Raw genomic sequence first — 25,477 nt, 5'->3', positions numbered from 1 at the left:
AAAACTGCAACACAAATATAGGTATTGCAACATGATATGCATGACATTCAATCTATGTCCAGCCCATGACAACTAAAATACCCACAAAAACATTTTGTTTTGCATTCGCGTGCTTATCTGATGCTATGAGAAAATTACGAACGTCCTCTTTAGAGATTCTAATTTTATCTCAGGTCTTTGCAAACACTCCTAAATAGAATAAGAAAACAGGTTAGCAAATTCGCTATGTAGATATTTTGACATGTCAACCACTTACTGACTGTAAAAGCAATATTATAGGGACCAAAATAGAGCCTAAATATTGGTATGGTTTTGGTAGCTGTCAAATGTCACAGCAGACAGGAAGGAAAACATCCGGTGGCGCGCACACCTTTCGGTTCTGGAGAGCAGCGACTCACTTTGGCCCGTCTCTCTATTTGAGAGTGTAAATGACTTCCTTTATATCTCTGGATAACGTGCGCAATTGTCCGTGATAATACCGTTCTCTTATCCATTATTTCCAAAGCTCGTTTTATTGTAACTAGGATAGAGCAGTTTGATTTTCAGAATCCATTGGCTATCCGGTGATGGGACTGTCCTGTGCAGAGGCAGCGGTTACTTAGCAACTACACACGTACTATGCATGAAAAGGAAACAAAGACAAACGACATTGATAGCTGCTGTTTATTTTGTTGCCTGGTAATTATTTATTGCAATACCAGCAGTGTTGGGTGCTGTCGACATCCAAAGACGACCCAACTGGAAAAACGCTTGGAGGTAAGGATGACAGCAGGGGTGTACTTATACATCGTATATATATATATTTTACCTTTACAATTATTTACAATAACGCCCTATGGGACTCCCAATCACAGCCGGTTGTGACACAGCCTGGAATCGAACCAGGATCTGTAGTGACGCCTCTAGCACTGAGATGCAGTGCCTTAGACCGCTGCGTTGCTCGGGAGCCCGGAGTGTCTAGACTCTACGGCGATACGGATATCACGTATTATTGATATCTACGTAGTGCATTGATGTGAGTCAAACTGCTGCTCTCTCATTTAGCTATTTGCGCCTTACGGATTGTGGTTGTTGTGGATGGCTGTTCACAAATCTAAATGAGTATTTGAACCCAAGAATGGTTGAATTGAAGAAGTTTAAGCTGCCTATCAATCATTGTTTTTGAAACCAGCGGACAGCCAGTGAAAAATGTGCTCTGACAACAGCTGCATATTGTAGATCCCAGCCTATGGAATAAAAGTGTGGCTTTTATTGCTCAATCTAATTCATGCTGATAAAATAAATAAATCATAGGTCTAATGTACACTCGCACACTTTTAGTAGACTTAAAGGGGCAATCTGTAGTTGCTACATCCATTTATGGACGTATACATTATATATATTAATGTAAAGATATAATTTTATTGATTATTATGTTTAAACTCAGAAAAAAAGAAACTGCCATTTTTCAGGACCCTCTCTTTCAAAGATAATTCGTAAAAATCCAAATAACTTCACAGATCTTCATTGTAAAGGGTTTAAACACTGTTTCCCATGCTTGTTCAATGAACCATAAACAATTAATGAACCTGTGGAAAGGTCATCAAGACACTAACAGCTTACAGACGGAAGGCAATTAAGGTCACAGTTATGAAAACCTAGGACACTAAAGAGGCCTTTCTACTGACTCTGAAAAACACCAAAATAAAAGTGCCCAGGGTCCCTGCTCATCTGTGTGAATGTGCCTTAGGCATGCTGCAAGGAGGCATGAGGACTGCAGATGTGGCCAGGGCAATACATTGCAATGTCCGTACTGTGAGACACCTAGGACAGCGCTACAGAGAGACCGGATGGACAGCTGATCGTCCTCGCAGTGGCAGACCACGTGTAACAAAACCTTCACAGGATCGGTACATCTGAACATCACATCTGCGGGACAGGTACAGGATGGCAACAAAAACTTCCAGAGTTACACCAGGAACGCACAATCCCTCCAACAGTGCTCAGACTGTCCGCAATAGGCTGAGAGAGGCTGGAATGAGGGCTTGTATGTCTGTTGTCTGGTGAGGACCTGCCTTACATCACTGGCAACAAGGGCACAAACCCACCATCGCTGGACCAGACAGGACTGGCAAAAAGTGCTCTTCTCTGACGAGTGCTTTTTCTCCCCAATTTCGTGGTATCCAATTGTTAGTAGTTACTATCTTGTCTCATCGCTACAACTCCCGTACAGGCTCGGGAGAGACAAAGGTCGAAGGTTGGGTTACATTCTAAATGTAATCTGTTCCAGTTACTAGTTACCTGCCCAAAATTATAATCACTAACGTTACTTTTGGATTACAAGAGATTACAGTCCGCATCCAACCCGGAAGCCAGCCGCACCAATGTGTCAGAGGAAACATCGTGCACCTGGGGACCTGGTTAGCGCCCGGCCCGCCACAGGGGTCGCTAGTGCGCGATGAGACAAGGATATACGTACCGGCCAAACCCTCCCCGGACGACGCTAGGCCAATTGTGCGTCTTCAAGTGCAGTCGCAAAAACCATCAGCCGCTATGATGAAACTGGCTCTCATGAGGACCGCCACAGGAAGACCCAGAGTTACCTCTGCTGTAGAGGATAAGTTCATTAGAGTTAATGGCACGTCATATTGCAGCCCAATGCTTCACAGAGTTCAGTAACAGACACATCTCAACATCAACTGTTCAGGGGAGACTGCGTAAATCAGGCCTCCATTGTCAAATTGCTGCAAAGAAACCACTATTAAAGGACACCAATAATAAGAAGAGACTTGCTTGGGCCAAGAAACACGAGCAATGGACATTAGATCGGTGGTAATCTGTTGTTTGGTCTAATGAGTCCAAATTTGAAAATTTTGGTTCCAACCGCCCTGTTTTTGTGAGACGCAGAGTAGGTGAACGGATGATCTATGCATGTGTGGTTCCCACCGTGAAGCATGGCGGAGGAGGTGTAATGGTGTGGAGGTGCTTTGCTGGTGACACTGTCGTGATTTATTTAGAATTCAAGGCACACTTAACCAGCATGGCTACCACAACATTCTGCAGCAATACGGTAACGGTTTTCTTCTATCTCCTCCTCTGACGAGGAGGTGTAGCAAGGATCGGACCAAAATGCGGCGTGTAGATTGCGATCCATGTTTATTAAACTGAAGCAACACGAATCTAAATACAAACACTACAAAACAATAAACGTAACGAAAACCGAAACAGCCTAATACTGGTGCACATAAACACAGAACAAGGACATCAGGACACTAAGGACAATCACCCACGAAACACTCAAAGAATATGGCTGCCTAAATATGGTTCCCAATCAGAGACAACGATAAACACCTGCCTCTGATTGAGAACCACTTCAGACAGCCATAGACTTCACTAGAACACCCCACTAAGCTACAATCCCAATACCAACACACCACATACAAAAACCCATGCCACACCCTGGCCTGACCAAATAAATGAAGATAAACACAAAATACTCTGACCAGGGCGTGACAGATACGCCATCCCATCTGGTTTGCGTTTAGTGGGACTATCATTTGTTTTTCAACAGGACAATGACCCAACACACCTCCAGGCTGTGTAAGGGCTATTTGACCAAGGAGAGTGACGGAGTGCTGCATCAGATGACCTGGCCTCCACAATCACCCGACCTCAACCCAATGGAGATGGTGTGGGATGTGTTGGACCGCAGAGTGAAGGACAAGCAAAAAGTGCTCAGCATATGTGGAAACTCCTTCAAGACAGTTGGAAAAGCATTCCTCATGAAGCTGGTTGAGAGAATGCCAAGAGTGTGCAAAGCTGTCATCAAGGCAAAGGGTGGCTACTTTGAAGAATCTCTTTTTGTCACACTTTTTAGGTTACTACATATGTGCTATTTCATAGTGTTGATGTCTTCACTATTATTCTACAATGTAGAAAATAGTAAAAATAAAGAAAAACCCTTGAATGAGTAGGTGTGTCCAAACTTTTGACTGGTAGTGTATATACGGTAGGACATGGTATATCTCTATGGATCAGACATTGTTTGGACTCACATGTTCTAGATGATCTATGTTTTGGTGGTGCTGTATCCAACAACATCTCACTACCATAGCATTACTTAGCCTATAAATGGTGGAGTCATTTGAGTAAGCCAAGCTTATAACAACAATGACCTGCTACATGTACCCCATGACTCTGCTGTGACTCATCCACATCCAAAGGTAAGAAATCAGTTTAAACGTTTGTGGGTGTCCATCATATATAGACTATAGGCGACCATGGCTGAGGGTTGAGAAAGACCATTTTGAGTATGATATGCATCTTAGGTCTAACTATAGTTAACGTGATATAATTACTAAGGGGAGATTTTTTAAATGCAGAACATGCATGTGGTGTTAAGGCATGTTGATGGATTGCCATCATCAGGTGAGCCTCTGTCCAGTCCTCTCCTATAACGACTGTTTATTATCTCTCATGTGAACAACCAATTACGGGAGGAAATGGTCTCTGACATCGTTACACCTCGCAGATCCTGCATATAGTCGTTTTTATGTTGTTGTTCAGATAACAAATCTAAAACTATTTTAGTTTTGTTGAAATATTGTCAGTAATACGTTGACTTTTGCAACAGACGGGAAAAATCACAGTAGGAGTGACACAAATGTCCATTTGAAAAGGCTGTTGCACCTTGCATGACCATGGGCTCGAGAGGCGGGGTCTCTTCCAAGAGCAGAGAGTCTCTCTGTCCACAGCTCTTCTACTGTGTTTCTCATATCAACATTGAAGCGCGAGAGGGAGCGCAACAGCCCGCATGCAGCAGACGCTTGACTTCAATCATTTTTGCTCACTGACTCTATTACTTGTCGATTTATTTGAAAACTGGATCATTATCTTATATCAAACATAAATGGGGTCATGCAAAACTTCTTTGAATCTTCAGTTCGAGGCTCTTTTAAGACTTTTCCCTGGAGAATATGAACATGACATGTGGGAAGTGTGATTTGCTGGCATTATAATGTCAAGTTTGCCATCGTCTTAGACTGCGAAGGATGAACCGAATGGGTTCCTTTACATAGAGCCTATAATATCCATTTATGCACTAGAAAAAAAATAAGATAGAACAACAAAAATGGAACCATTTACATTGCACGATATGCTCATAAACTCAACTAATCTTTATAAGATATTATGTGACTTTGGAATCAAGAATGTCTCAGAGTGTGAAGATGAAAGCGAGACCCCTCCGGAACCGAAAGGTAACCAATCCTATTGATAATCATAAATTAAATGAACAAAAAGTCAATGTCTAATTGTAGTATGTTTTAAATCTAAATAAAACATTTTAGTGGAGATATTGATGAAAAGTCACAAAACTGTTTTGTTTTGAGATCATAACATTCCCAGACTGTTTCACACACGTTGGGCCATTTGTTTTTTCATTGTGAAAATGCGTTGTTTCTCAAATAATACATATTTTAAACTGTTAGTCATATTTTGGGATTTTTGCTCAACTGCACATGGGAGAGCGACCCTCTGGACACCCCCAAGCAGGGCCAGTGCGCTTTACACCGGTTGAAGTAGCATGCGTTCTTTCTGCTCCTCTGCTTGGATGGAGTGCCCTAGGACTGAATATCATTTTGTTTTTTTTTATGTAAATTAAGACCAGGTCAACAAGTATTTGCCTATTTGCTTAAGTCAAAATGGTCTGAGTGTTACATTGACGGAAATGATCTCTGAATTCCCATTGCAATTGAGCTGATATGTATAATATAGATCTATAATCTTTAAAATATTAAATAAGGGACAGAACATGTTGAATTTAATGTTGCTAATTCAAGCCCCACATATGCACACACTGTTCCCCTGAGTGATGCGACCAATCAGAACGGACTCCTACTGAATTCCAGCTTGCCTTCATTAATGCTCTAAAATAACCCGGATGAGTAATGCACAACAAAAATATTTTACAATCGAATTAGGATACACTTAAATGAACGTCAACCTCTTCACACAAGGGCTATGTCATTGAAAACAGACAGACTTAATGGATTGATTATTTGAAAGTAATGATAATGATCGTGATGATAATAATGACCGTAACAATTTCGGGATGATAATGATGTTGATTATTATTAAGATAAAGGATGTTTATGATAATAATAATGACGATAAAGACAATTATCACAACAATAATGCTGACCATTTGTCTCTCCTCTGTATAGATTTGAATCAGACGGTACGTATCTTCCTCTATAGCCTCATCTTCCTGGTCAGCGTGCTGGGTAACAGCCTGATCATCGCCGTGCTGGTGAGAAACCGCCGCATGCGCACCGTCACCAACCTGTTCCTGCTCTCCCTGGCCGCCAGCGACCTGATGCTCTGCCTCTTCTGCATGCCCTTCACCCTCATCCCCAACCTCATGAGGGACTTTGTGTTTGGCTCGGGCATCTGCAAGGTGGCCATGTACTTCATGGGTGAGTTTACTGTACACAGGTCACGACCCTGGTGCCGATATGGTCCCTGAGAAACAAAGTCGTGGCCATGTACTTCATGGGTGAGTTTACTGTACACAGGTCACGACCCTGGTGCCGATATGGTCCCTGAGAAACAAAGTCGTGGCCATGTACTTCATGGGTGAGTTTACTGTACACAGGTCACGACCCTGGTGCCGATATGGTCCCTGAGAAACAAAGTCGTGGCCATGTACTTCATTGGTGAGTCCTGTGGAAGCACTGTACGTACACAGGTTCTGACCTGGGCCCGTATTCACAAAGCGTCTCATAGTTGGAGTGCTGATCTAGGATCTGACCATATAATCTAATTCATTATACACTGCTCAAAAAAATAAAGGGAACACTTAAACAACACAATGTAACTCCAAGTCAATCACACTTCTGTGAAATCAAACTGTCCACTTAGAAAGCAACACTGATTGACAATAAATTCCACATGCTGTTGTGCAAATGGAATAGACAACAGGTGGAAATTATAGGCAATTAGCAAGACACCCCCAATAAAGGAGTGGTTCTGCAGGTGGTGACCACAGACCACTTCTCAGTTCCTATGCTTCCTTGGCTGATGTTTTGGTCACTTTTGAATGCTGGCGGTGCTTTCACTCTAGTGGTGGCATGAGACGGAGTCTACAACCCACACAAGTGGCTCAGGTAGTGCAGCTCATCCAGGATGGCACATCAATGCGAGATGTGGCAAGAAGGTTTGCTGTGTCTGTCAGCATAGTGTCCAGAGCATGGAGGCGCTACCAGGAGACAGGCCAGTACATCAGGAGACGTGGAAGAGGCCGTAGGAGGGCAACAACCCAGCAGTAGGACCGCTACCTCCGCCTTTGTGCAAGGAGGAGCAGAAGGAGCACTGCCAGAGCCCTGCAAAATGACCTCCAGCAGGCCACAAATGTGCATGTGTCTGCTCAAACGGTCAGAAACAGACTCCATGAGGGTGGTATGAGGGCCCGACGTCCACAGGTGGGGGTTCTGCTGCCTGCAACATCCTCCAGCATGACCGGTTTGGCGGTGGGTCAGTCATGGTGTGGGGTGGCATTTCTTTGGGGGGCCGCACAGCCCTCCATGTGCTCGCCAGAGGTAGCCTGACTGACATTAGGTACCGAGATGAGATCCATAGACCATATGCTGGTGCGGTTGGCCCTGGGTTCCTCCTCATGCAAGACAATGCTAGACCTCATGTGGCTCGAGTGTGTCAGCAGTTCCTGCAAGAGGAAGGCATTGATGCTATGGACTGGCCCTCCCGTTCCCCAGACCTGAATCCAATTGAGCACATCTGGGACATCATGTCTCGCTCCATCCACCAACGCCACGTTACACCACAGACTGTCCAGGAGTTGGCGGATGCTTTAGTCCAGGTCTGGGAGGAGATCCCTCAGGAGACCATCCGCCACCTCATCAGGAGCATGCCCAGGCGTTGTAGGGAGGTCATACAGGCACGTGGAGGCCACACACACTACTGAGCCTCATTTTGACTTGTTTTAAGGACATTACCTCAAAGTTGGATCAGCCTGTAGTGTGGTTTTCCACTTTAATTTTGAGTGGGACTCCAAATCCAGACCTCCATGGGTTGATCAATTTGATTTCCATTGATAATTTGTGTGATTTTGTTGTCCGCACATTCAACTATGTAAAGAAAAAAGTATTTAATAAGAATATTTCATTCATTCAGATCTAGGATGTGTTATTTTAGTGTTCCCTTTATTTGTTTGAGCAGTGTATAATCTGAGATGCTTTGTGGATATGGGCCCTGGTTACATATTCACAAACTGTAATGGGTTTGTTTGTTGGGATTTGTGTGGTACTGCAATACAAGGTGCTCCAGCTTCTGCAAGTGTTGCATAGTTAAGGTATTGTATTGCACACAATCAGTAGGGTCAGATGTTTTTTAATTTGACCTTTATTTAACAAGGTCAGTTAAGAACAAATTCTTATTTATAATAATGGCCTACCGGGGGAACAGTGGGTTAACTGCCTTGTTCAGGGGCAGAACAACAGATTCTTACCTTGTCAGCTCGGGTATTCGATCCAGCAACCTTTCGGTTACTGGCCCAACATGCTAACCACTGGGCAACTTGCTGCCCCATGCGTGGTCTGACCTTATTATTGTCTTCTACACCGATGCCACTCACTTCAAGGGGTCAGGTAAGGGAAGAGAGTACAGTAGGTTCTGTCGACATAGGAAGATTCCTTCCAGTTCCAACCACTCACTGGGGGCGATTAAATTGGCCTGATGATAGAAAATCAATAGAGAAGCAAATCCCAGAAGCCATTAAAGCCTCAATTGTGTCTCTGACCTGGTGCCTGGTGTGAAGAGACACCAAATAAAGCAATCTGATGGCTATTAGCCGTGGCTGCATTCCCACATCGCCTCTCCTCCACTGGGGCTATTAGCCGTGGCTGCGTTCCCACATCGCCTCTCCTCCACTGGGGCTATTAGCCGTGGCTGCGTTCCCACATCGCCTCTCCTCCACTGGGGCTATTAGCCGTGGCTGCGTTCCCACATCGCCTCTCCTCCACTGGGGCTGTAAATGTACTGAGCCATTTACCAGTGGTGTAAAAAGTACCCAGCTGTCATACTTGAGTAAAAGTGAATACTACTTGAGTAAAAGTCTAAAAGTATTTGGTTTTAAATATACTTAAGTATCAAAAGTAAATGTAATTGCTAAAATATACTTAAGTATCAAAATTATTTCAAATTCGTTATATTAAGCAAACCAGACTACACCGTTTTCTTGGTATCTTAATGTACGGATAGCCCTGTGGCACACTGAACACTTAGACATAATTTAAAAACAAAGCATGTGTGTTTAGTGAGTCCACCAGATCAGAGGCAGTAGGGATGACCAGGCATGTTCTCTGTTTAGTGAGTCCACCAGATCAGAGGCAGTAGAGGTGACCAGGGATGTTCTCTGTTTAGTGAGTCCACCAGATCAGAGGCAGTAGGGATGACCAGGTATGTTCTCTGTTTAGTGAGTCCACCAGATCAGAGGCAGTAGGGATGACCAGGGATGTTCTCTGTTTAGTGAGTCCACCAGATCAGAGGCAGCAGGGATGACCAGGTATGTTCTCTGTTTAGTGAGTCCACCAGATAAGAGGCAGTAGGGATGACCAGGTTTGTTCTCTGTTTAGTGAGTCCTCCAGATCAGAGACAGTAGGGATGACCAGGGATGTTCTCTGTTTAGTGAGTCCACCAGATCAGAGGCAGTAGGGATGACCAGTTATGTTCTCTGTTTAGTGAGTCCACCAGATCAGAGGCAGTAGGGATGACCAGGGATGTTCTCTGTTTAGTGAGTCCACCAGATCAGAGGCAGCAGGGATGACCAGGTATGTTCTCTGTTTAGTGAGTCCACCAGATCAGAGGCAGTAGGGATGACCAGGTATGTTCTCTGTTTAGTGAGTCCACCAGATCAGAGGCAGTAGGGATGACCAGGGATGTTCTCTGTTTAGTGAGTCCACCAGATCAGAGGCAGTAGGGATGACCAGGGATGTTCTCTGTTTAGTGAGTCCACCAGATCAGAGGCAGTAGGGGAGACCAGGTATGTTCTCTGTTTAGTGAGTCCACCAGATTAGAGGCAGTAGGGATGACCAGGGATGTTCTCTGTTTAGTGAGTCCTCCAGATCAGAGGCAGCAGGGATGACCAGGTATGTTCTCTGTTTAGTGAGTCCACCAGATCAGAGGCAGTAGGGATGACTAGGGATGTTCTCTGTTTAGTGAGTCTGCCAGATAAGAGGCAGTAGAGATGACATGGGATGTTCTCTGTTTAGTGAGTCCACCAGATCAGAGGCAGTAGAGATGACCAGGTATGTTCTCTGTTTGGTGAGTCCTCCAGATCAGAGGCAGTAGGGATGACCAGGGATGTTCTCTGTTTAGTGAGTCTGCCAGATAAGAGGCAGTAGAGATGACATGGGATGTTCTCTGTTTAGTGAGTCCACCAGATCAGAGGCAGTAGAGATGACCAGGTATGTTCTCTGTCTGGTGAGTCCACCAGATCAGAGGCAGTAGGGATGACCAGGGATGTTCTCTGTTTAGTGAGTCCACCAGATCAGAGGCAGTAGAGATGACATGGGATGTTCTCTGTTTAGTGAGTCCTCCAGATCAGAGACAGTAGGGATGACCAGGGATGTTCTCTGTTTAGTGAGTCCACCAGATCAGAGGCAGTAGGGATGACCAGTTATGTTCTCTGTTTAGTGAGTCTACCAGATCAGAGGCAGTAGGGATGACCAGGGATGTTCTCTGTTTAGTGAGTCCACCAGATCAGAGACAGTAGGGATGACCAGGGATGTTCTCTGTTTAGTGAGTCCACCAGATCAGAGGCAGTAGGGATGACCAGTTATGTTCTCTGTTTAGTGAGTCCACCAGATCAGAGGCAGTAGGGATGACCAGGGATGTTCTCTGTTTAGTGAGTCCACCAGATCAGAGGCAGCAGGGATGACCAGGTATGTTCTCTGTTTAGTGAGTCCACCAGATCAGAGGCAGTAGGGATGACCAGGTATGTTCTCTGTTTAGTGAGTCCACCAGATCAGAGGCAGTAGGGATGACCAGGGATGTTCTCTGTTTAGTGAGTCCACCAGATCAGAGGCAGTAGGGATGACCAGGGATGTTCTCTGTTTAGTGAGTCCACCAGATCAGAGGCAGTAGGGGAGACCAGGTATGTTCTCTGTTTAGTGAGTCCACCAGATTAGAGGCAGTAGGGATGACCAGGGATGTTCTCTGTTTAGTGAGTCCTCCAGATCAGAGGCAGCAGGGATGACCAGGTATGTTCTCTGTTTAGTGAGTCCACCAGATCAGAGGCAGTAGGGATGACTAGGGATGTTCTCTGTTTAGTGAGTCTGCCAGATAAGAGGCAGTAGAGATGACATGGGATGTTCTCTGTTTAGTGAGTCCACCAGATCAGAGGCAGTAGAGATGACCAGGTATGTTCTCTGTTTGGTGAGTCCTCCAGATCAGAGGCAGTAGGGATGACCAGGGATGTTCTCTGTTTAGTGAGTCTGCCAGATAAGAGGCAGTAGAGATGACATGGGATGTTCTCTGTTTAGTGAGTCCACCAGATCAGAGGCAGTAGAGATGACCAGGTATGTTCTCTGTTTGGTGAGTCCTCCAGATCAGAGGCAGTAGGGATGACCAGGGATGTTCTCTGTTTAGTGAGTCTGCCAGATAAGAGGCAGTAGAGATGACATGGGATGTTCTCTGTTTAGTGAGTCCTCCAGATCAGAGACAGTAGGGATGACCAGGGATGTTCTCTGTTTAGTGAGTCCACCAGATCAGAGGCAGTAGGGATGACCAGTTATGTTCTCTGTTTAGTGAGTCTACCAGATCAGAGGCAGTAGGGATGACCAGGGATGTTCTCTGTTTAGTGAGTCCACCAGATCAGAGGCAGCAGGGATGACCAGGTATGTTCTCTGTTTAGTGAGTCCACCAGATCAGAGGCAGTAGGGATGACCAGGTATGTTCTCTGTTTAGTGAGTCCACCAGATCAGAGGCAGTAGGGATGACCAGGGATGTTCTCTGTTTAGTGAGTCCACCAGATCAGAGGCAGTAGGGATGACCAGGGATGTTCTCTGTTTAGTGAGTCCACCAGATCAGAGGCAGTAGGGGAGACCAGGTATGTTCTCTGTTTAGTGAGTCCACCAGATTAGAGGCAGTAGGGATGACCAGGGATGTTCTCTGTTTAGTGAGTCCTCCAGATCAGAGGCAGCAGGGATGACCAGGTATGTTCTCTGTTTAGTGAGTCCACCAGATCAGAGGCAGTAGGGATGACTAGGGATGTTCTCTGTTTAGTGAGTCTGCCAGATAAGAGGCAGTAGAGATGACATGGGATGTTCTCTGTTTAGTGAGTCCACCAGATCAGAGGCAGTAGAGATGACCAGGTATGTTCTCTGTTTGGTGAGTCCTCCAGATCAGAGGCAGTAGGGATGACCAGGGATGTTCTCTGTTTAGTGAGTCTGCCAGATAAGAGGCAGTAGAGATGACATGGGATGTTCTCTGTTTAGTGAGTCCACCAGATCGGAGGCAGTAGGGATGACCAGGTATGTTCTCTCTTTAGTGAGTCCACCAGATCAGAGGCAGTAGGGATGACCAGGTATGTTCTCTGTTTAGTGAGTCCACCAGATCAGAGGCAGTAGGGATGACCAGGTATGTTCTCTTGATAAGTGCGTGACTGGACCATTTTCCTGTCCTGCTAAGCATTTAAAATGTAACAAGTACTTTTGGGTCACTGAAAATGCATGCAATGTAAAAAGTGCATTCTTTTCTTTAGAAATGTAGAGTGAAGTAAAAGTAAAAGTTGTCAAAAATATAAATAGTAAAGTAAATTACAGATTCCCCCCCAAAAATGACTTAAGTTGAACTTGAAAATTTTTTGACTTAAGTACATTACATCACTGCCATTTACTCTGAGCTGAAAGGTCCAGGTCAGAAGAGAAGAAGAGAGAAGAAGAGAGAAGAGAAGAAGAGAGAAGAAGAGAGAAGAAGAGAGAAGAAGAGAGAAGAGAGAAGAAGAGAGAAGAGAAGAAGAGAGAAGAAGAGAGAAGAAGAGAGAAGAAAAGAGAAGAGAGAAGAAGAGAGACGAAGAGAGAAGAGAAGAAGAGAGAAGAAGAGAGAAGAAAAGAGAAGAAGATGAGGAAGAAGAACAGGGTACAAAAGGGATCTGTTGTTGTTCACAAGTGTCTCAATGACTTGAAACTCTCAGCCACAGATATATCAACGTCTACGTAGTTGAGGATCCATTCTCTACATTCTTTACAGTCGAGGCTGTACCGTTCTCATGCTTCGTAACCTGTTCAAACACATTCTATTGATATTTGTTATGTCTGGATACAGGTCCTGGATACAGCATAGCTGAAATTTCAAGTGCCCTTGTAGTTCAAATCCTTTTCAGCCATATTTCCTTACTGGATATAGCATGGATATATATCCCCTGGATATGTCCCCTGGATATAGCATGGATATATCCCCTGGATATGACATGGATATATATCCCCTGGATATGTCCCCTGGATATGGCATGGATATATATCCCCTGGATATGTCCCCTGGATATGGCATGGATATATCCCCTGGATATGGCATGGATATATATCCCCTGGATATGGCATGGATATATCCCCTGGATATGGCATGGATATATATCCCCTGGATATGACATGGATATATATCCCCTGGATATGACATGGATATATATCCCCTGGATATGGCATGGATATATATCCCCTGGATATGTCCCCTGGATATGGCATGGATATATCCCCTGGATATGGCATGGATATATATCCCCTGGATATGGCATGGATATATATCCCCTGGATATGTCCCCTGGATATAGCATGGATATATCCCCTGGATATGACATGGATATATATCCCCTGGATATGTCCCCTGGATATAGCATGGATATATCCCCTGGATATGACATGGATATATATCCCCTGGATATGGCATGGATATATATCCCCTGGATATGACATGGATATATATCCCCTGGATATGACATGGATATATATCCCCTGGATATGACATGGATATATATCCCCTGGATATGTCACCTGGATATAGCATGGATATATCCCCTGGATATGACATGGATATATATCCCCTGGATATGACATGGATATATATCCCCTGGATATGACATGGATATATATCCCCTGGATATGGCATGGATATATATCCCCTGGATATGACATGGATATATATCCCCTGGATATGACATGGATATATATCCCCTGGATATGGCATGGATATATATCCCCTGGATATGACATGGATATATATCCCCTGGATATGACATGGATATATATCCCCTGGATATGTCCCCTGGATATGGCATGGATATATATCCCCTGGATATGGCATGGATATATATCCCCTGGATATGACATGGATATATATCCCCTGGATATGGCATGGATATATATCCCCTGGATAGGACATGGATATATATCCCCTGGATATGACATGGATATATATCCCCTGGATATGGCATGGATATATATCCCCTGGATATGTCACCTGGATATAGCATGGATATATCCCCGGGATATGACATGGATATATATCCCCTGGATATGACATGGATATATATCCCCTGGATATGTCACCTGGATATAGCATGGATATATCCCCTGGATATGGCATGGATATATATCCCCTGGATATGACATGGATATATATCCCCTGGATATGACATGGATATATATCCCCTGGATATGACATGGATATATATCCCCTGGATATGACATGGATATATATCCCCTGGATATGACATGGATATATATCCCCTGGATATGACATGGATATATATCCCCTGGATATGACATGGATATATCCCCTGGATATGACATGGATATATATCCCCTGGATATGACATGGATATATATCCCCTGGATATGTCCCCTGGATATGACATGGATATATATCCCCTGGATATAGCATGGATATATATCCCCTGGATATGGCATGGATATATATCCCCTGGATATAGCATGGATATATATCCCCTGGATATGGCCTGGATATATATCCCCTGGATATGTCACCTGGATATAGCATGGATATATATCCCCTGGATATAGCATGGATATATATCCCCTGGATATAGCATGGATATATATCCCCTGGATATGACATGGATATATATCCCCTGGATATATCCCCTGGATATAGCATGGATATATATCCCCTGGATATGGCATGGATATATATCCCCTGGATATATCCCCGGGATATGACATGGATATATATCCCCTGGATATGGCATGGATATATATCCCCTGGATATGACATGGATATATATCCCCTGGATATGGCATGGATATATATCCCCTGGATATGTCCCCTGGATATGGCATGGATATATATCCCCTGGATATAGCATGGATATATATCCCCTGGATATGACATGGATATATATCCCCTGGATATGACATGGATATATATCCCCTGGATATGACATGGATATATATCCCCTGGATATGACATGGATATATATCCCCTGGATATGACATGGATATATATCCCCTGGATATATCCCCTGGATATGACATGGATATATATCCCCTGGATATAGCATGGATATATATCCCCTGGATATGGCATGGATATATATCCCCTGGATATGACATGGATATATATCCCCTGGATATGTCCCCTGGATATAGCATGGATATATATCCCCTGGATATGACATGGATATATATCCCCTGGATATGGCATGGATATATATCCCCTGGATATGGCATGGATATATATCTCCTGGATATGACATGGATATATATCCCCTGGATATGTCCCCTGGATATAGCATGGATATATATCCCCTGGATATGACATGGATATATATCCCCTGGATATGGCATGGATATATATCCCCTGGATATGGCATAGATATATATCCCCTGGATATGGCATGGATATATATCCACTGGATATGTCACCTGGATATAGCATGGATATATATCCCCTGGATATAGCATGGATATATATCCCCTGGATATGACATGGATATATATCCCATGGATATATCCCCTGGATATAGCATGGATATATATCCCCTGGATATGGCATGGATATATATCCCCTGGATATATCCCCGGGATATGACATGGATATATATCCCCTGGATATGGCATGGATATATATCCCCTGGATATGACATGGATATATATCCCCTGGATATGGCATGGATATATATCCCCTGGATATGGCATAGATATATATCCCCTGGATATGGCATGGATATATATCCACTGGATATGTCACCTGGATATAGCATGGATATATATCCCCTGGATATAGCATGGATATATATCCCCTGGATATGACATGGATATATATCCCATGGATATATCCCCTGGATATAGCATGGATATATATCCCCTGGATATGGCATGGATATATATCCCCTGGATATATCCCCGGGATATGACATGGATATATATCCCCTGGATATGGCATGGATATATATCCCCTGGATATGGCATAGATATATATCCCCTGGATATGGCATGGATATATATCCCCTGGATATGTCACCTGGATATTTCATGGATATATATCCCCTGGATATAGCATGGATATATATCCCCTGGATATGACATGGATATATATCCCCTGGATATATCCCCTGGATATAGCATGGAAATATATCCCCTGGATATGGCATGGATATATATCCCCTGGATATGTCCCCTGGATATGGCATGGATATATATCCCCTGGATATAGCATGGATATATATCCCCTGGATATGACATGGATATATATCCCCTGGATATGACATGGATATATATCCCCTGGATATGACATGGATATATATCCCCTGGATATGACATGGATATATATCCCCTGGATATGACATGGATATATATCCCCTGGATATATCCCCTGGATATGACATGGATATATATCCCCTGGATATAGCATGGATATATATCCCCTGGATATGGCATGGATATATATCCCCTGGATATGACATGGATATATATCCCCTGGATATGTCCCCTGGATATAGCATGGATATATATCCCCTGGATATGACATGGATATGTATCCCCTGGATATGGCATGGATATATATCCCCTGGATATGGCATGGATATATATCCCCTGGATATGACATGGATATATATCCCCTGGATATGTCCCCTGGATATAGCATGGATATATATCCCCTGGATATGACATGGATATATATCCCCTGGATATGGCATGGATATATATCCCCTGGATATGGCATGGATATATATCCCCTGGATATGACATGGATATATATCCCCTGGATATGACATGGATATATATCCCCTGGATATGTCACCTGGATATATATCCCCTGGATATGGCATGGATATGTCCCCTGGATATAGCATGGATATATATCCCCTGGATATGGCATGGATATATATCCCCTGGATATGTCATGGATATATATCCCCTGGATATGGCATGGTTATATATCCCCTGGATATGGCATGGATATATATCCCCTTGATATGGCATGGATATATATCCCCTGGATATGGCATGGATATATATCCCCTGGATATGTCCCCTGGATATAGCATGGATATATCCCCTGGATATGGCATGGATATATATCCCCTGGATATGTCACCTGGATATAGCATGGATATATCCCCTGGATATGACATGGATATATATCCCCTGGATATGACATGGATATATATCCCCTGGATATGTCATGGATATATATCCCCTGGATATGTCCCCTGGATATAGCATGGATATATCCCCTGGATATGGCATGGATATATATCCCCTGGATATGACATGGATATATATCCCCTGGATATGACATGGATATATATCCCCTGGATATGTCCCCTGGATATGACATGGATATATATCCCCTGGATATGACATGGATATATATCCCCTGGATATGTCCCCTGGATATAGCATGGATATATCCCCTGGATATGGCATGGATATATATCCCCTGGATATGGCATGGATATATATCCCCTGGATATAGCATGGATATATATCCCCTGGATATGACATGGATATATATCCCCTGGATATGTCCCCTGGATATGGCATGGATATATATCCCCTGGATATAGCATGGATATATATCCCCTGGATATAGCATGGATATATATCCCCTGGATATGACATGGATATATATCCCCTGGATATGACATGGATATATATCCCCTGGATATGACATGGATATATATCCCCTGGATATGTCCCCTGGATATAGCATGGATATATATCCCCTGGATATGACATGGATATATATCCCCTGGATATGACATGGATATATATCCCCTGGATATGACATGGATATATATCCCCTGGATATGACATGGATATATATCCCCTGGATATGTCCCCTGGATATAGCATGGATATATATCCCCTGGATATGACATGGATATATATCCCCTGGATATGACATGGATATATATCCCCTGGATATGTCCCCTGGATATAGCATGGATATATATCCCCTGGATATGACATGGATATATATCCCCTGGATATGACATGGATATATATCCCCTGGATATGTCCCCTGGATATAGCATGGATATATATCCCCTGGATATGGCATGGATATATATCCCCTGGATATGACATGGATATATATCCCCTGGATATGACATGGATATATATCCCCTGGATATGACATGGATATATATCCCCTGGATATGTCACCTGGATATAGCATGGATATATATCCCCTGGATATGGCATGGATATATATCCCCTGGATATGTCACCTGGATATAGCATGGATATATATCCCCTGGATATGACATGGATATATATCCCCTGGATATGACATGGATATATATCCCCTGGATATGACATGGATATATATCCCCTGGATATGACATGGATATATATCCCCTGGATATGGCATGGATATATATCCCCTGGATATGACATGGATATATATCCCCTGGATATGACATGGATATATATCCCCTGGATATGACATGGATATATATCCCCTGGATATGACATGGATATATATCCCCTGGATATGACATGGATATATATCCCCTGGATATGGCATGGATATATATCCCCTGGATATGACATGGATATATATCCCCTGGATATGACATGGATATATATCCCCTGGATATAGCATGGATATATATCCCCTGGATATGACATGGATATATATCCCCTGGATATGTCCCCTGGATATGACATGGATATATATCCCCTGGATATAGCATGGATATATATCCCCTGGATATAGCATGGATATATATCCCCTGGATATGACATGGATATATATCCCCTGGATATGACATGGATATATATCCCCTGGATATGACATGGATATATATCCCCTGGATATGACATGGATATATATCCCCTGGATATGACATGGATATATATCCCCTGGATATATCCCCTGGATATGACATGGATATATATCCCCTGGATATAGCATGGATATATATCCCCTGGATATGGCATGGATATATATCCCCTGGATATGACATGGATATATATCCCCTGGATATGTCCCCTGGATATAGCATGGATATATATCCCCTGGATATGACATGGATATGTATCCCCTGGATATGGCATGGATATATATCCCCTGGATATGGCATGGATATATATCCCCTGGATATGACATGGATATATATCCCCTGGATATGTCCCCTGGATATAGCATGGATATATATCCCCTGGATATGACATGGATATATATCCCCTGGATATGGCATGGATATATATCCCCTGGATATGGCATGGATATATATCCCCTGGATATGACATGGATATATATCCCCTGGATATGACATGGATATATATCCCCTGGATATGTCACCTGGATATATATCCCCTGGATATGGCATGGATATGTCCCCTGGATATAGCATGGATATATATCCCCTGGATATGGCATGGATATATATCCCCTGGATATGTCATGGATATATATCCCCTGGATATGGCATGGTTATATATCCCCTGGATATGGCATGGATATATATCCCCTTGATATGGCATGGATATATATCCCCTGGATATGGCATGGATATATATCCCCTGGATATGTCCCCTGGATATAGCATGGATATATCCCCTGGATATGGCATGGATATATATCCCCTGGATATGTCACCTGGATATAGCATGGATATATCCCCTGGATATGACATGGATATATATCCCCTGGATATGACATGGATATATATCCCCTGGATATGTCATGGATATATATCCCCTGGATATGTCCCCTGGATATAGCATGGATATATCCCCTGGATATGGCATGGATATATATCCCCTGGATATGACATGGATATATATCCCCTGGATATGTCCCCTGGATATGACATGGATATATATCCCCTGGATATGACATGGATATATATCCCCTGGATATGTCCCCTGGATATAGCATGGATATATCCCCTGGATATGGCATGGATATATATCCCCTGGATATGGCATGGATATATATCCCCTGGATATAGCATGGATATATATCCCCTGGATATGACATGGATATATATCCCCTGGATATGTCCCCTGGATATGGCATGGATATATATCCCCTGGATATAGCATGGATATATATCCCCTGGATATAGCATGGATATATATCCCCTGGATATGACATGGATATATATCCCCTGGATATGACATGGATATATATCCCCTGGATATGACATGGATATATATCCCCTGGATATGTCCCCTGGATATAGCATGGATATATATCCCCTGGATATGACATGGATATATATCCCCTGGATATGACATGGATATATATCCCCTGGATATGACATGGATATATATCCCCTGGATATGACATGGATATATATCCCCTGGATATGTCCCCTGGATATAGCATGGATATATATCCCCTGGATATGACATGGATATATATCCCCTGGATATGACATGGATATATATCCCCTGGATATGTCCCCTGGATATAGCATGGATATATATCCCCTGGATATGACATGGATATATATCCCCTGGATATGACATGGATATATATCCCCTGGATATGTCCCCTGGATATAGCATGGATATATATCCCCTGGATATGGCATGGATATATATCCCCTGGATATGACATGGATATATATCCCCTGGATATGACATGGATATATATCCCCTGGATATGACATGGATATATATCCCCTGGATATGTCACCTGGATATAGCATGGATATATATCCCCTGGATATGGCATGGATATATATCCCCTGGATATGTCACCTGGATATAGCATGGATATATATCCCCTGGATATGACATGGATATATATCCCCTGGATATGACATGGATATATATCCCCTGGATATGACATGGATATATATCCCCTGGATATGACATGGATATATATCCCCTGGATATGGCATGGATATATATCCCCTGGATATGACATGGATATATATCCCCTGGATATGACATGGATATATATCCCCTGGATATGACATGGATATATATCCCCTGGATATGACATGGATATATATCCCCTGGATATGACATGGATATATATCCCCTGGATATGGCATGGATATATATCCCCTGGATATGACATGGATATATATCCCCTGGATATGACATGGATATATATCCCCTGGATATAGCATGGATATATATCCCCTGGATATGACATGGATATATATCCCCTGGATATGTCCCCTGGATATAGCATGGATATATATCCCCTGGATATGACATGGATATATATCCCCTGGATATGACATGGATATATATCCCCTGGATACATCCTATCTACATGCATTTCTTTCAGCTGGGTTACGGTTGTATTATTCATTTTCTTTGGGAAATGTTCCACCGTGGTGTTTCTTTGTAGTCAGATAGTTCACAGCCTCCCTGATCAGTTTGTTCTTGACTTGGGTCCGTGCGGTGAGATCCCGGCCATGTCAGTAGCTATGATTACCTCATCTGTCACGGTGTGTAACCAAGGTAACGTGCATGTATTTATAGGTGCCGTTGTTTGTTGTTTTGTAACATCCACCGGTTAACGGATGGGGTTGTTGATCATCCACAAGTGCTGGAACTTACCTCTGTCCCTAAACGCTCGTAAAGTACAAAGTGACTAGCCGTGAATGTGTAAGGCCAGCTATTCCAAGTATTACAGTAGACAGTGCCAATCCCACCTGCTGTGTGTACAGTATTACATTATCCATTGTACAAGGTTTAAAAGGGACAATCTGCGATTGCTATCTTCATTTTTGGACTTTTAAATGAATGATATTTTTAAAAATGTAACTTATAAATGCCTAATGAGCTTGGTTTAATCACAGACGTACAAAATCACATATGCTAGTGTAGCCTACAGTCTTGTCTGTTATCGATCTATTCATCAGATTGTATACTCAGTCCTGTGGTACAAAACTGTGGACCGCTAACCGTCGTCATCTCTCCAGGGATCTCGGTGAGCGTCTCCACCTTCAACCTGGTGGCCATTTCCCTGGAGCGCTACAGTGCCATCTGCAACCCCCTGACCTCCCGGACCTGGCAAACCAAGTCCCACGCTGCCAAGGTCATCTCTGCCACCTGGGTGGTGAGCTTCCTGTTCATGCTGCCCTACCCCATCTCCAGTACCCTGGTGCCCTTCACCCGGGTCAACAACAGCACGGGCAACATGTGCCGCCTGGTATGGCCCAGTGATGTCATCCAGCAGTCCTGGTGAGAGGATAGATAGTTTCATTTTGGTAGACGGGTGCCATCACAAAGAGGGGTTTCAACTGCTAGGTGATTTTCACTGTAAATAATGGAACGGTCTGTGCAAAAGATGAAATGGGCTATTCATGTCTATTAATTCAAGGGGGAAGTATCAAATTCACTGATTTGTTGGTCTGTTAGATGATAGATACTTAACAATGATGAGGTAGATCATCACTGAGCTCAGAGATCAGTTCTTGGTCAGGTCAAATCACTTTGATGCATGCTGAATGGGCACTTACTTTCGACCAACCCGGTGACACCATCGAGCCTTCTTCCTTACAGGTATGTGTCCCTGCTGCTGCTGCTCTTCCTGGTTCCTGGGATCATGATGATGACAGCCTATGGCCTCATCTCCCTGGAGCTCTACAGGGGCATCAAGTTTGAGATGGCCAACAGGAAGTCCAGCAGAGGTACGTATACAAAACCTCAACCGACCTCTTGAAAATGTCCAGCTCTGGCGATTATTATCATGCCATATCAATTTGGTGGCATCCTTATTGGTCATTGTTTACCATTGGCTAATCTTTGGTAAATCTAATTTGCACAGGATCAGTCATTATTCATGTCTTATTTTTCTGATCTATCACAGAGATGATTAGATCCCCTTCTATCACCTATCATTTTTATTTAGAGAAAACAACTTTAGTTTAAGTTAATTTTGTATTCACATCTGATGTTATGATCTGTCACAGAGAGAGAGTGCAGCACCGGCAGCATCAAACCCGGCGACAACGACGGCTGCTACCTTCAGCCCGCCAAGAAGAAGGGCGAGCTTGCCCACCTCCAGAGCCCTCCCTCGACCCCTAGCCCTAACGTGACCGTCAACAGCAGAGACAACGTGGACAGCAACAAGTCCAAGCTGAGCCGTGTGTGCAGCAACAGCTCCACCTGCAACCTGATGGCTAAGAAGCGCGTGATTCGCATGCTCCTGGTCATCGTCTGTCTCTTCTTCCTATGCTGGACGCCCGTGTTCGCCGTTAACGCCTGGCGGGCCTTCGACCGCCGTTCTGCCGACAAGCTCCTCTCGGGGGCGCCGATATCCTTCATCCACCTGTTGTCGTACACCTCTGCCTGTGTCAACCCCATTATATACTGTTTCATGAATAAGCGTTTCCGCCAAGGGATTCTGTCCACCTTCACCTGCTGTAGCAGCCCCAAGTCCGGTGGAGTCGGGAGGGGGGCTGGGAGTAGGATGGGGACGGGGAGAGGGGGAGGAAGAGGAGGGATGAGGAGCAGAGAGGAGAATGGGCACACGCCGCAGAGTGGTAATAACACGCACTTCACATACAGTAGTATCCGTGGCTCCGCCCAGGCTTAGCTTCCTTTCTCCATCATTGACCAATCAGAATGAGTAAGTGGTCATGCAGCACCCCCTCCCCCCCTCCCCTCACACACACACACACTGTACATTGAGCTTTCGGTCTCTGATGAGGTCATGCATGCCTGCTTTCAACTTTTAAAGTCACCATACTTGTGAAAGTGGACATGTATGTATGAAGAGAATCTCAGACAATAGGTTGATGATATACTTGGTGTCATTACAATGAAAGGACAATCAAACGATGGCATGTTGACTACATGAAATGGAGAAACGGGATAATCAGCCAAGGTTTTCAACAAGGAGAAGGTTATGCATTTAAATAAGTATCGGTAAACAAACTACATGGACTGAGGAACAGTGGCACGTGATATAAAACTCTTTATGAGGTACAGGAACCTACATGCTTCTTTAATAGGGACCGTGAGAAAACATGGCTAGTTTATGTCTTACAGCCACGAGGTTAACATCCAATGCTGTTCCTCCACACAGACATTCACCTCAAACACCCATGATGTGTACAATCGTCACGGTGTCTCTTCACGTAAACCCCTCCTCCTCTCCTGAATCACCCACGGGGAAAAGCAGCACCCTAGTTGTCTTGGTTTGACGTTGACCAGATGATCCCAGAGGAACGTCCAAGCAGCTTTTTCAGAGCCATGTAAGAACTCCATGAGCATGGTGAACAGATGAACCCTGGCTGACCCCTTGTGTGTGTGTGTGTGTGTGTGTGTGTTTTCTCCCCTCTCTGCATAATATTCTCTCTGTACACATTCTTGTCAGGGACTTGAAAGGCACAAGCCACAGCCCAATGACGACACCACGTTCCCCAAGACATTCATAACTTCCCATACCTCGGACTCCTTTTTACAGGCAGTGTGACACACAAATATGCCCATACGTGTAAATAATTGTTACCATAATTGTTACCATCCCTGGCCTTGTCATGCTCTGAAAGGCATTCCTAGCCTTGTAGCATAGTGTCATCCTCGTGGGCGCACAACAAAAAAAAAAACTGTGTTTTCTTGTCCTTGACTCAGTCATCTTTTATCGTTGTACCTAGTGTACTATTTATTGTAAGTGACACGACTGTGGCCTTATCGTGGTGTGGGACTCTGTGCACCTGTCTGTCCCACTACTTCAAAAGGACCTTTCCCAGCATTACCTGTCAAGCATATCACACCTGGTCTCTGTTGACTTGGGTTGTTAAATACACTGCAGCACAAATGTAGCAAATTGTGTTGTTTTCTCCTCTTTGTTGTATTGTATCGTCATGTCACTGTTAATTAGAGGATTTTTAGTGTTGCTCTCGAAGGGAAATTGTTCTGTAAAGTGCATGGGATGCATTACCAAAAAAAAAAAGTTAATTAAATATTAAAAGTCTGTAGTGTTGAATGAGAATGTCAGAATGCATTTCTGCTCTGCTATGCTACTTGCTGGTGTC

The 25,477-nt window shown here is 43.7% G+C and overlaps 1 protein-coding gene across 1 annotated transcript; it reads left to right on the top strand.

Annotated features, from left to right (window-relative positions):
* The first annotated feature begins 4,706 nt into the window (after positions 1 to 4,706).
* On the top strand, positions 4,707 to 25,428 carry cckar (cholecystokinin A receptor). Its single transcript, XM_021578282.3, has 5 exons — positions 4,707 to 5,237; positions 6,204 to 6,455; positions 22,415 to 22,676; positions 22,998 to 23,125; positions 23,408 to 25,428. Exons 1-5 carry the CDS (start codon positions 5,111 to 5,113, stop codon positions 24,031 to 24,033), a joined length of 1,395 nt encoding a protein of 464 aa, XP_021433957.3. The 5' UTR covers positions 4,707 to 5,110; the 3' UTR covers positions 24,034 to 25,428.
* The last annotated feature ends 49 nt before the right edge of the window (positions 25,429 to 25,477 follow it).

The sequence above is a fragment of the Oncorhynchus mykiss genome, chromosome 21, assembly GCF_057628025.1.
Source record: "Oncorhynchus mykiss isolate SJ-2025 chromosome 21, ASM5762802v1, whole genome shotgun sequence".
NCBI lineage: Eukaryota > Metazoa > Chordata > Actinopteri > Salmoniformes > Salmonidae > Oncorhynchus > Oncorhynchus mykiss.
The sequence above is the reverse complement of the archived record's forward strand: the minus strand, read 5'-3'. Positions and strand labels throughout refer to the sequence as shown.

Bases quoted from the DNA above. Each gene is read 5' to 3' on its own strand.
- cckar (XM_021578282.3), top strand. From the start codon at position 5,111: ATGGAACCATTTACATTGCACGATATGCTCATAAACTCAACTAATCTT. The intron at 6,456-22,414 runs GTGAGTTTACTG...TCATCTCTCCAG, and splicing joins GGTGGCCATGTACTTCATGG to GGATCTCGGTGAGCGTCTCC. The intron at 22,677-22,997 runs GTGAGAGGATAG...TCTTCCTTACAG, and splicing joins GATGTCATCCAGCAGTCCTG to GTATGTGTCCCTGCTGCTGC.